This window comes from Eleginops maclovinus, chromosome 20 (genome assembly GCF_036324505.1).
Source record: "Eleginops maclovinus isolate JMC-PN-2008 ecotype Puerto Natales chromosome 20, JC_Emac_rtc_rv5, whole genome shotgun sequence".
NCBI classification, from domain to species: Eukaryota; Metazoa; Chordata; class Actinopteri; order Perciformes; family Eleginopidae; genus Eleginops; species Eleginops maclovinus.
In genome coordinates, this window is record NC_086368.1 from 22,969,624 (window position 1) to 22,982,480 (window position 12,857).

Consider the following 12,857-nt stretch of genomic DNA (forward strand, 5'->3'; position numbering starts at 1 on the left):
AGTGTTTACTGGGCTGGAAAAGTATGGCTTCTCAGCAGGCGGTGTACAAAAATCAGTGTAGAGCAAATTACTGCATTCAAGACAAAGAAGCTTTTTGTTTCCCTTTGGTTTGCGTCTCAGCCAGATTACAGAAAATGTCTTGTTTACGTTTTTTAGGACACTTGTTTGAAGGATAACCCATCACATTTTGGATTCAAATCACACAGCGGATTCAACATTTTGACTTAAGTTTTTCTCTGTTAAATAAACCTTGGTGTGTGGGTGTTTAACATTGAACTTGTGTTGCCAAGGATGCCACATATTAAACTTCCCAAAACTAAGTTATGAAGAAAGTTAACCAAACATTTCTTTATTTTTCTTATTGCATTCAAACAAAATATTTAGTGAACACTTAAATAACTTACACAGCAATCCACTAAGAGAAAAAGGCAAAAAACAAACTGAATGACTTATAAGATATTGCTAGCACAAAATGGATTACATTCATACTCAAACATACATTAATTCTTATGTCTTAATAATCTTACCATCTATATTATAAATGTTTTGTGTTTCTATAACTAACCCATTTCCCCTGCTACTCATCAAAGATATGAACCATCTTTACCGTCAAACAGAATTCCCTATTAGCTTATAACGACCTAGAGATCCCAGCTGAATAGATCTAACAGACTCCAAACAGCAACACACATTTGATTGAACACTGCCTCAGAAAAATACTATCAACTTTCATCCACAGCTTCACATAAGATCAAATGCTTGATTTCCTTTAGGTGAGCAATGATCATAAGCACATCAGAACAATCAACATCAGGCTTGTATAGGCCCGCTCCAAGGAAGAAGATCTATGGGACTTGAAAGATATTGATGATGGTTAACTTGACAAATCAGAATGCACACATCTGTCAGTAAAACTGGTTTAACTTTCCCTCCTGAGATCAATGAGAAGGAGCTTTACATCAGCACTCAATTATCACTGTGATTGTGGGTTACGTCTCCTGCAGACACATATTATCAGGAGATTCAATTGTTGTGAGACAATTTTTCACTTTAACCAGCTGCTGACAGAAAGCAAGTACGTGTGAGTGTGAGATTTACACCTAAATTGCAAGTCTGACAAGTCCTCAACTCCAGAAAAGCCTCTTAGAAAACAAGGCCTATGCCTTTTGGGTATTGTATTAAGTTGAAAGCAGCAGTGTAATTGAGAAATACCCCCAAAGGGAACATAAAGTACCTCTTATCTCATCTTACCATGAAACAAGTGGAACCTACTTCAAGTGTATTTGAGAACTTGATGTTAAAGGGTTCAGGAACAATGTCCCATTCAGCACTGTCACCTGAAGAAATGTCCTTATTATATGCAGATATCCCCATTTCTAATGCATAGGCAATCTGCATAAGTACCCATAACCTTGCCACACGATTGAGTTGAAGCAGTTGGCAATGTTTTTGTATATCTGTAAACCATGACAGATTCAGAAACTATCATCAAGATTAAAGGAACAATAAGTAGGGATAGTTCCTCCTACAGCGCTACCTATTCATAGTAGCTGCTTTGCATTCGAGGAGCGGTATCACGGAAGGTGTGATGTTCCCTCTATAATTTGGTCGGTATCACATTAAACATAGCTGTTTCTTGTTCTTTTTAAAGCATGATTTTGTTGTGTTCCTGACAGGTATAGCTCTCTGCGCCCTCCCCATGTACCTGGGAGAAATTACGCCGAGACATATCCGAGGATCCATTGGCCAGTTCAACTCCATATTGATCTGCTTCGGCGTTTTCACAGGACAGGTGCTGGGGCTGCCCGAGCTGCTGGGACAGGTCAGTGTTGTCGGAGATTGTAGACTGTAGGAACAAATGGGAGAAATATCTGGTATGGTATCTGAACACTTTTGTGTGATAAAGCTGGACGGAGGATTTATGGATTGTGTTCATCATGACATACTTTAGTTTCTTACCAGTAGAAAACATAGTCATTGATTAACTTTTGTGACATGAAGAAATGTGTTTATTTTCTAAATACCATTCTTCTGAAAGCCTTGCAACTACTTTTTGTGCCTATAATATATCTTCTTCAAGTGTCTTTTCTCTCTTGACTTTAAATAAATATAGGTTTGCCTCGGCTGCATTCCTGTTTGCCTCTGGCGTTCAGCCATCGTGAATGATGTTGTATTGATTTCAGAATCTTCTTTAAACCACACTGGTAGAATGAATAGCGCCAAACACAAATGGCAAACTTTGATAATCCTAAAGGCATGGGAAAAACTGAGCAGTGGGGAAGGATGGGGATACATAGTGAAGTAATCAGTTAATTAAAACTGTAAACTGTTTGTTTGGGGAATTTGAAGCCTGTGCTGTCCTGTCCCTGTTTTGCTTGTTTTCCTCGCTGTCTTGTGCTGCCAATGGATGCTGCTTCCAACTCTGCTGAAGCATCAGTTTATAGGCATTTCTCCAAAATATCATCCTTCAGCTCTAATCAGTTACCAACAATTCCATTCTGAAATCCCTTCAGATTTAAGTTGCATCTTGAGTCTTGTAATTCTTTTGAAATGCACATCTCGAGTTTGACAACCACAGGGACGCTCATGTGATATCAATTTGTGGTTTAAATGCCAATCATTTTTTATCCATCAGTAGAGACGTAAAGACCTCCTCCGTGCAGCGACAATGTAGCACAGCGTTTCATTTCATCTTGACACCGTACTCGAGAGAAAAAAAGACAAAGATCTCCACATGCTCTTAATGATTTCCCTTAACTTTTCTTCTGAGCAGATCTATAGCATGTGTCGTCTGAAGCCACTTGGGTAATAAAGTCACGTTTTACCCTGCACAGTGTTTGATTGGTTCTATCTGTCCCGTGTTTCAATAAGATAGCAGCAGGTATTCTCAATCACACCTTGTTTACCCTAGAGCGAATGTTTTCCACTTACCCTTCCTTCTCACCTCAATGCCCACAGCTGACTCGGCCTACTGCTGTGACACTTCCATGACAGGGATCAAGTCGTGCTTGATATACCTTATAATCCATGTGCTAGATATTCAGTTTATCTTCAAGAGTTTAGAAGAGACATTAGCCTAAGGCACTTGTGCTTTCAAAGCCAAATTCACATGGGCTATGTTAACAGAAAGACCATGATATAACACATTCCTTGCATAATCTGTTCACTTAAGCTCACTGCCTGTCAGTGTATCCAACGATTAATGGCTGAATGCATTTCCAATCTTTAACCACAAAATTGGCAATTAGATCTTTGGCTGCTTCTGATTATGTGATGAAATATCAATAAGCAAGACACCGAACCCTTGGTTTCTCCCTAAGGGCTAGCTAGAGCTCTGACACCAAGATGTTTAAGACAATAGATTCTGACATAATTCACAATAATAATACAATGTTTGTATTGTTTAATGAAAGGTAAATGGTTAAAATGCCGTGCATTTATAGTTGTACTGGCTAATACATTCAGTCATTGTGCAAGTTAACGAAATGCTCAACATCACCACGTTTGGTTTCCTGGAGGTCTTTCTTTACTTGTTCCTGGTGTATACAGTCTCAAATCCGCTCAGTTAGACTGGTAAAACTGCCTTTTGAGAATTTTCTTATACACAATGAAAGACTTTTAAATACCATATTGTGTTTAAGAAGAGCGAATACCATTGTTGTTATCTGTTCTTGACTGAATTATGCAAATGTTTTTTACATTAACCACAGCAACAATGAGACAAGATTGCATGGTACTGCACGGCTCCTGTATTTCTCCACGTAATCGTGGCTTTGAAGCATGTTATCAAATGCAAACAGACTGCATCCACATCCTGTTTTGTTCGGTGCTTATACTTTGTACTGTAACGTATGTGTGGAACACAGTATTGCACATATCCAGCTGTTTGATCATTACGGTTGTAGGAGTTTGAGTAACGTGAGACAGACGCGGAACAGGAGAACTGATTACAGAGGAGAAAAGGAATGGACATTTATGAGAATATCAAGCAACTTTGTATCTTTTCTTTATTTGTTTTGTGCCAACATGCTCAAATGATGTCATTGCACTCAAGCTAACCTGATATTATCAGATGTAAAACCTCTCTGTGCTGGCTGGGCCATTATTGTCCTATAGGGAGAGCTGGGTAACATGCCTCCTTCATGAATTGGCTCCTTCTGCATCTCCTCCATCAATTGATCATTTATAGATAGAAAAACACAGGCTCTGAGCTTTCCTTAAATAACAAACTGACTGACTGACTGACTGACGGACGGACGGACGGACGGACAGATGGACGGACAGACCATCAGTTTTCAATCCAACCAAAAAGGATTTAAGAGCAACACAGATATTTCTAAGCCAGTGAATTTTGTATCAAGCTGCTTTTGAATTATTTCTATAGGCCAATGCCCATACTGCATGAAGGAATAGTGATGTGATTAATCTGTTTTCTGTCAGCTTCTTCCCTTCTTTTCCACAATTTTGGATTAAACATGATTGCCATCTTCTAAGCCTCTAAAATGTAAAGCAATTCAATTTATTCCTGCTTAAATCAATGTTTCCTTTCAAAGCAATCCTTACTCTCTTAAGCTTTGAATCCCCTCGTCTAGCTATAGTTGTATTGTTTTTAAAGGTCAAATGCTTTGAATTGGTCAAATCAAAGAGGATTGAGGAAATTCTCCAAGCCTATTTTTCTTATTTGTCACTTTGTGCTGACATTTGCACAAAGGCATATTGTCCAAGCTTACAGCAAAGCCGTTACTCATTTTTTATTTATGAATATTGCTTCGTCTAATCCATCATTTCAACCTGCAGTGCACCTTTATAAATATCATATGGAGTCTTCACGCCGCCTCTGTTATGTATTCTTGTCACCTATGCCACAACCTTCAGGACCACGAGAATCTTGGACATAAGTCAGTACAATGGCACATTGATATTTGCTAGCCTTTGGTTACGAGACTCAAACACGTTTCTCTCTGTGGAGGCTTCTGTTAGTGGGAGCCGTTCGAAGATGACACTCTTCGTGGGGGTGCACAATGGTGATAAGCTTTGACAAATGATTATTATTTTAACCTTAATAGCCACTGACCTTGTCCCAGTAGGGAAACATGTTTATTACAGCCTCACATCCAGAACAGGCTTATAGTCGGTCTGTCACCGGACTCCCCCTGAGACACTGAATGCAGCCGCATGCTTAAAATGCAGCTTACTATAGAAGCATTGCTCCATGGCAATAATGTGCCTTTGACTATACTCTATATCCTCCATCAGAACCGGCTTCAGAGGACTGTGTTAATGGGCAGAAGAAGAAAAAATCGATGGTTCTTATATGTGGAGATGCTCCCTGTAGTGCAATTCATTTTAGATGCTGGTTTTCAAGTTATTACTGGAGTGATAAGGTATGTTTTGTTACCTTGATATTACAGTAAGTACCGTGTATACTGCATGTGAACCTTTTCAGCTCCTCACAATTCAACAATAAAGTACTATTAGAAGAGTATTATGTACATCCACACATTGGAAAGGAGCAACAGTAGCCAAGCATTTAGTGTTTTTACAACTCTCCTTTGAAAAAGTACTTGGAAAGGCCTGTGTTTGGTGACAAGCTCATTTACTTTATTTCAGTCAATGAAATATCTGTTAGAAAATATGGTATTGTTAACATTTTATTTTGAAAAATAGGTTCTGTTTAGTCACATTATATTAAAGGTGAAGTTCAACAGGGTTAGGGCATTCACTTTCTTTCTGAGAGTTAGATAAACAGATTAATACCAAATACTGGTGAAGTAAGAGAGTTTAGCTTACAGGAAACAGGGTGCATGATTCAATGCATTTTCAGAAAGTCAAAGTCCACTTTATTGTCAAAGTTTCCACATGTGTTATACATACAGAACATTGAAATACCGTTTCTGGCAGTCCCACAGTGCAAACATAAACAAGAACTTATAACATAAAAAGATAAGAGCGTAGAAAAAAAAGTAATATATACAAATGTTCGACTCAAAACAACCAAGTCAGTTATTTGTGGGCTGACTGTCATAAAAAAGAGTCAGCAAGCAATTTCGATTTGGCTTTCCTTCTCATATCAAATGTATGCTCATATGAATATGCAGACCCTATCTGCGTATCTGCATCGTAAGACTGGACCTTTTAGAGGGGCTTAAAGAAACAGGCACAGAAAATGAAGATTTTAGACAGAGGGTGTATACAGGTATGTTCAGACAGTCCGTGTGAAAAAGATGCTTTTTTGAACAGAAAAGCATGTTAGCATGTTCTTGTAGGAACCCATAAGTATAATGAACCTGAAAATGAGTATGATATGTTCCCTTTAATATCTTCAGACTACGATAGCACGCAACCGCAGGGGCCAGCTGTCAACTTGTTCTTCCAGCAGACCATTGGAAAAATGGCTTAGAGAGGAGCTGGCATTCATTACAAGCAGCTAAAAGCAGAGGGATGATAGGCTCTTCTTCAGATCCTGGCAGATCTATGTAGCGGAGCCTGAGATTCTGGTGACTTAGATTTGGATTTTATAAGTATTAAATGTGAAAGGGTCGTTGTGTTTATCTTTTTAATACCAGAAAAGATTTAGCCTCACATAATTGGCTGACTTTTGAGCCACAACTAGAAACAAAGTTTAAAATGAAAAGCAGAAAGTGGAGATGCCATTTTTTAAAACTTTGGATTTCCATAATTTGCCATGTCAAATGCATCTCTGGATGGAGTAGAAAGAGGAAACACAACTTTTAATATACATACTGTTCTCACCACTTAATTACTCTTCCAGGATAAGAGAACGTTTAAATATAAATATTAGTTAATCTCTTTTTTTGCTGTAATGCACCTTGTAATCCATCACACATTAGTATCCAACCAGCTTACAGTGAGTGACAGCCACTTTAATTTCGCCGCCCACTGTGGAAATAAAGATTTGCTTTTAACTGTTGCTGCCTGTAAGACTAAATAAAGATTTGTACTGAGCAGGTTCACTTCTCAACTGGGGAATGGTTTGTCAAGGTAAAGTAATTAAGACTGACCTAACACAGATAATATTGACTTGTATAATTGGATACGTCACCGATGTCGGCTACCTGACATGTTCATTACCTCCACCTGAGAGGCTACTGTTTCATACTATCCCTTTTTTTGGCTTTGTGTAGAGCACATCATCCTCTGTTTCCATCACCCAGCCCGAGACAAAGGTTTGTTTATTCCTTTGCCTCGCCGGATGACATCCTGTAGCCTTTCAGAGGAGATCCTTGAAAGGAAAAACTGCGAGGCTTGTTGAAAACAACAATAAAAACGAAAAATTCTGCTTTGTTTATTTTACTGTAAACGAATTTCCCTGAGGTCATAGCAGGGATTTCTGAGCAGCGATTTCTTTTTTCAAGAGGGATGATGGGATCAGGGCCCAGGAGGGCCACACAGCATGGCTAAAACAGCCAGGCCGAAATATATACAGCTATTGGTTCACACATAAGGTCTGTGTTTTGTCTGTAATGTAAAACAAGCCTGAGATTGTGTGTGTGTGACACAGATAAGTCTAACCTGATTAGGCATTGAATGTTGGATTGTGTTTTCACCAGAAACTGTCAATATATTTACATCTACATGATCTTAACCTCCCTTGGTAAAGACCTTTGTTTTCATTGGGATTTTTGTTTGTTAGTGCAAATACTGTCAGCTGCCAGTAATAATGTGCTGTATATCATTCGTACCAGACAATTTCAAGTAAAAAATGGATTTCTTATAACATGCATATATTACAGTGCATGCAAATTCAGAAAATTCAATTCTTTGTGTGTCACAGCAGTCGTGAAGAGGTCGGATCTAAACGCCCACTCTCATCTCCAGCTGGGATAAGACGACCCACAGATCAGTGCAGCGTGCTTACATTAACACAGCTCAGCGAGGATTTAGTGCAGAGAGGATCATAGAGAAGTTGGACTGTTACCAGTGTTGACAAACTTATTATCAAGCGGAGGCAAAAAGGCCAACATCTTACTTTTTTCTCGTAGTTGCAACATACAAATAAATAGGTGATGATTCACTATATAGTTTATTTTATTATTCAACATTAAAATGAAAGATTGTTGGATATGTTACTTAGGACCTTTCACATTTCTTCATTAATTAAAAAAAAAATCTTGTGTTCCTCAAGGCACCAGTGAAGAGTGAAATTCACCCCCCACTGTGCTGCCAATTGCCGCGCAAATTGCTCATGTCTATTTGAACAACATATTTAAATTAGGTAACGTAATTATGTTTGGTGAAAAATGCAAAAGTGCCTCACTGCAAAAGCATTCAAACTCACAAAGATCAGCGCTACACGCCACACGCAGTTACAGTCAAATGACTTGCGTTCTCAGAGAGTCGGTGGTAACTAGAGCTCATTTATAATGAGTGTCACGCCCAGACTTTCAAACATAGAATTATATATTTTTTTTCCTCTGTGTCAAGTGATGCCATGTTCATTTAACAGTCTGAAGGTATGAGTTGGAAAACACACACCGCACTGGGAGAGTGGGATAATAAATCCCAAACAGGGTTTCTCTCTATTGTTTGTGATAATAGCTATAGAGACCATAAGTGTTCCCCCCCCCCCCCCCCACAGGCTGTAAACATGTTAATTTATGCTCTGCAGTTCGGCAATTTAACATGGGGGTCGAAGGGGATTGAGTCTTTTAGGAGCCAGCCTCGAGTGGCAATTTAAGAAGCTTCAGTTTTGCCTTTGTAATGTAGGCTTCTTTTTTCAGCCTCAGAGTTGGACTCTTGCTAAAAATCCCAACATTTCCTTTTGCGGTTGATGGAGACTGAAAACTGAGGTATAAACATTATTAATATTGAACAGAACAGAAACAGGACTACTGTGCAAATGTTGCTCCTTGTTACTATGTCTACATAAGCAACTGTTAGGGTTCACCATATCACCTTTAAATAATACTGCCTGAATGTATATGTTTTATTTCAAATCTGCTGGGGATTTGAATTTCTGCTGCCACAATGTTGGAAGTTGCATTGTACCGTACAGCACAGCATATATTTGACTCCCTAAACTGAAATGATATTATACAAAGTGTGTGTAGGATAGCTTTGCAGCCCAGGCTGAATTAAAGAAGTTACATTTTAATTTAAAGTTTTACAGACTGACAGCTTTTTGTTCACCATGCGCAATTTATTCATCAACAGACTTCATATGAGTTCAGAGTTTTTCTCCTCAAAGTGTTCGTCCAAATTCTCTCCATAACTACAACAATCTCCAGCATGGTGGCTCAAGTGAACTCATTAAGACTAGATCTGCCCAGTACATAAAGCTGTGCATCCTATTTCCTGAGGGCGATGTTGTTTACACGAAGGCTGTTTGTGTTTGCAGTACATGAGTCATAGATCCATTTTGGTGCATGATGGCGTTGACCTTCATCATCACATCTCTTCTAGTAATAATAATAGTCCCAGGGAAATGAGGACAAAACTGACTCAATGCTTTCAATAAATACTTTATCAAATACGATTTGTTGTTTCAAATTAAACATTTTGGGTAAAAATACTATATTTTCCAGAATGATGATTTAAAAACCAAGGTCATGTCAAACTAAGGAGGTGCTCTTTGCTGTTGTTGCCCGTGCAGACAATTTAGCAAATATACCAATTATGTTTAATTTTGCAGGCTTAATAAATATTAAACATCTGAGACAGTATATGACTAAGTGCGTCCCTACAAATGCAATATGTTGTTTATGTTATCTGCATCCGTGTAGTCTCTATTCCCTCCTTAACAAAAGACACACCTTCCTCCATTTCTGTGCTTGAAGATTTCTCGGTACATAGATTTCTTCTGCATTTACCTCTTAATCAGCAGATCATTTTGTACTTCACCTGTCATGGAAGTGACTGAAATATGTATCAAGTCCATTAAGGCAGAAATGCTCTTGACCAATGTCACCTCTCCCCTCTAAACATATGTAAATTAATCTAAATTTGGGACAGGAGGGAAAGTTCCACCACAGTTTCCTTACAATAATTATCATTTATAATTGTTATATTAGTTGGAATATAAGGGGGAAATACTTTAACCACAATACAGTTGATATTTATGTATTCAGTTATTATTCCTGGAGACATTTCACATATTCACCCATTTGCATCCAGAGCCTAACAAACTGTAATTGCTTATTTAATGCAGCCTCTCACTCATACACACATTTCAACCTTTCTTGCTTTAGAGAAACATATGAATTGCATCACTTTCAGACAGTTAGTCTTATACAATGCTTTCACATTCAGAGGATTCCGTTAAGCCTGTTTCCTCCTCAGATGGTAACTCATTATAATGTTGCATTTAACCTTACTATCATGACTGCTTGCAGAAATTCTTAATGAGAGTATCATGTGCATCCAGTTTATTCCAAGGATCAGTTTCATCTCACGTCTTTGTAAAGTATCGCATAAATTCATTTTTTTTGATGAGGTTCTTGTGTTGATCTTTTTGACTGCAGGAAACTAGATGGAGCTACCTGTTTACCTTCATGGCATTGCCGGCGGTACTGCAGCTGTGTGTGATGCCCTTCCTCCCCGAAAGTCCTCGCTACCTGCTGATAGAGAGGAGGGATGAAGCTGGAGCAGAAAGAGGTATTGTAAGCGCTACAGAAACACATGTGCCATCCCTCTCCTTCAATCTGCAGAATGCATAAAAGCTGCCACATGAGGATTCAAATACATTGTGCTTGTAATGTTTAATGCTGGTCTTTATACCAAACACATCCACACACTTCTCAGGCTTAAAACGTGATTCTATAGGGAAAGAGTACAAATGACTATAGTATATCTGCAGGGGATTGATAGAGTTATTTACCAGGAGCACAGGCTCATTTCCCCATCTCTGGGCTTATGGCTTTAACAGTGTTTCAGTTTCTGCTCAGTTTTCAAAAGAGTGTTTCTCTGTGCATACTCCTAAAGGATAAGGGTTAAGTTCTTTGTTGCAGTAAAGCAAGAGTCACACATGCACATTGAAATAATTATTCCTGTTCATATGAGACAGTGCCCTGTAGCTTTCATGAGCAGATATTAAAGGATCAAGCAGTTTTACATGTTTTATCACTTTGTTATGTTGCATTTAAGACGGGAAAGTATTATAAGAACCTTTAAAAGCAGTGCAATGTACTTGCTACGTGTGTGAATTAATGTGGTTACATGATCTCAAATGACGCATCTTGCCAAACCAACACTTGCAAACTTCAGAGACCTCATGGGAGAAACTATCATGGGAGTTTCTTGAATATTAAAATGGCACGAGACGGCACAGCATGGGATAGATGCAGAGCTCAAACTGCATGGGTTTAAGAATCATGAAGAAAAATGTGATTTCAGATGTGACTTTGATCTGTTTGGTCTCAGGGGTCGTTTCTCTACTTTGATGTCTATTCCAACACATTACAAATGGCGGCTTTGTGAAGATTAGGTTGCTTGTGGTACTCGTAATGCTAAATGTAAATAGAAATACGTACCAGTGATTGAGTCACAAGGTCAATGAATGTGACTGATCTCATAAGACTTAAGGGGGCATTGGTCAGAATCACAAGTTAACGCTTATCTGAGTGGGTTTACCAAGCGCCCTTTGAACTTACAAATGAATGAAATATCTAAGGTGAACTAGATATTCATTTCGAGCGTTACTTTGTAGGAAAGTTGCGCCATTGAATTTATGCCAACTTTGGCTATTAGCAGTTCAAAATTGCAATGTTCCCATTGATGTTAGGAATGCTATCATCGTACGACTATAGGGTGACCAGGTGTCCTGCTTTGATTGACAGTTGCCCAATTCAAACTTGGCTTTATCCAAAGGTGTTTAGAAAACACGAGAGGGCTATCACCATAAACTCTGTCAGATGTCAATCAATCAACAGAGAATTGTATTTACTTATGGGTGTAGCCATGGGATTTGCCGGATTTGTTTTTTAATTGCGTACGGAGGTGAATACGTTTTGAAGCGCTGCTTACCCGAAGCGCCTCGCTCATAAAGAAAATATCGATCTGTGGATATTTTCCTCCTGAAACCAAAAGAGGATTACCAAACAGATGAGGTACCAGCAGTTTATTTAATCAACGTTTACCACACTGTGCAGGTGCATTTTTAGGGTTAGATAGACATTACATTTCAATCTAAAGCTCTTAGCAACGCAGTAACATGTCCAACACAAACGTGCTCTTTGTGCCGCTTATGGCTTGTTGGCACCTGGTCTCGCTATATGACTATGATCCTGAAAAGACGTCAAATTCTGATGATTTTCGGACAGGTTCTGCTCTCTTTTTTCCCCTATGATTTCTAAGCAGACTAATGGAAAACTGATATCAGTTCAAAGACATTAGCCGTAGACTTCCTCTCTCAAATCCCTTATTGCATCTCGCCTATTGGGATGTAAAATCCAAAACTTTATTTCTTTTATTTAAACTTTAAATTCAAGAAAGGTGCTTGCACTCTTGATGGAGCGCTTCTTATTTTAGCTCAATCTCAATTTGCCATCTGTCTTTGTAACTGGCTGCTCTCACCAAATAAATAATCCAACCCTGAGACTGTTCAACAAATTGCAATCAGGAAATGTGCTCCTTGTCTTTTGAACTTACACAACAAACAAAGAGTGAAGTGAGCAATAAGAAAACTTTAAAAATCAAGCACTTGTTAAGTTTACAACTGTAACAAAAGTTTTCTGTGAACAATTTCAAGGGTGCTGGGACTGGCGGTCTGAAAAGCTCCCTGAGGGAAAGATGAGTGTCTGGCAAAAGGACATTTTGCTGGAACGAGTCTGAACAGCGCAGCAGATCGATGTTTTATCTTGTGTTACAGCGCTGCGGTTGAGGAATTGTTGTCAGCATAC

The 12,857-nt window shown here is 38.7% G+C and overlaps 1 protein-coding gene across 9 annotated transcripts in view; it reads left to right on the forward strand.

Annotated features, from left to right (window-relative positions):
- slc2a9l2 (solute carrier family 2 member 9, like 2) overlaps nt 1-12,857 on the forward strand; it is an 89,572-nt gene that overhangs the window by 22,032 nt on the left and 54,683 nt on the right. For all 9 annotated transcript variants that reach the window (XM_063909869.1, XM_063909873.1, XM_063909870.1 and 6 more), the window contains 2 exons: nt 1,677-1,822; nt 10,482-10,614. In XM_063909869.1, coding sequence (XP_063765939.1) covers nt 1,677-1,822; nt 10,482-10,614 — 279 coding nt within the window. The remainder of the gene's footprint in view (nt 1-1,676; nt 1,823-10,481; nt 10,615-12,857) is intronic.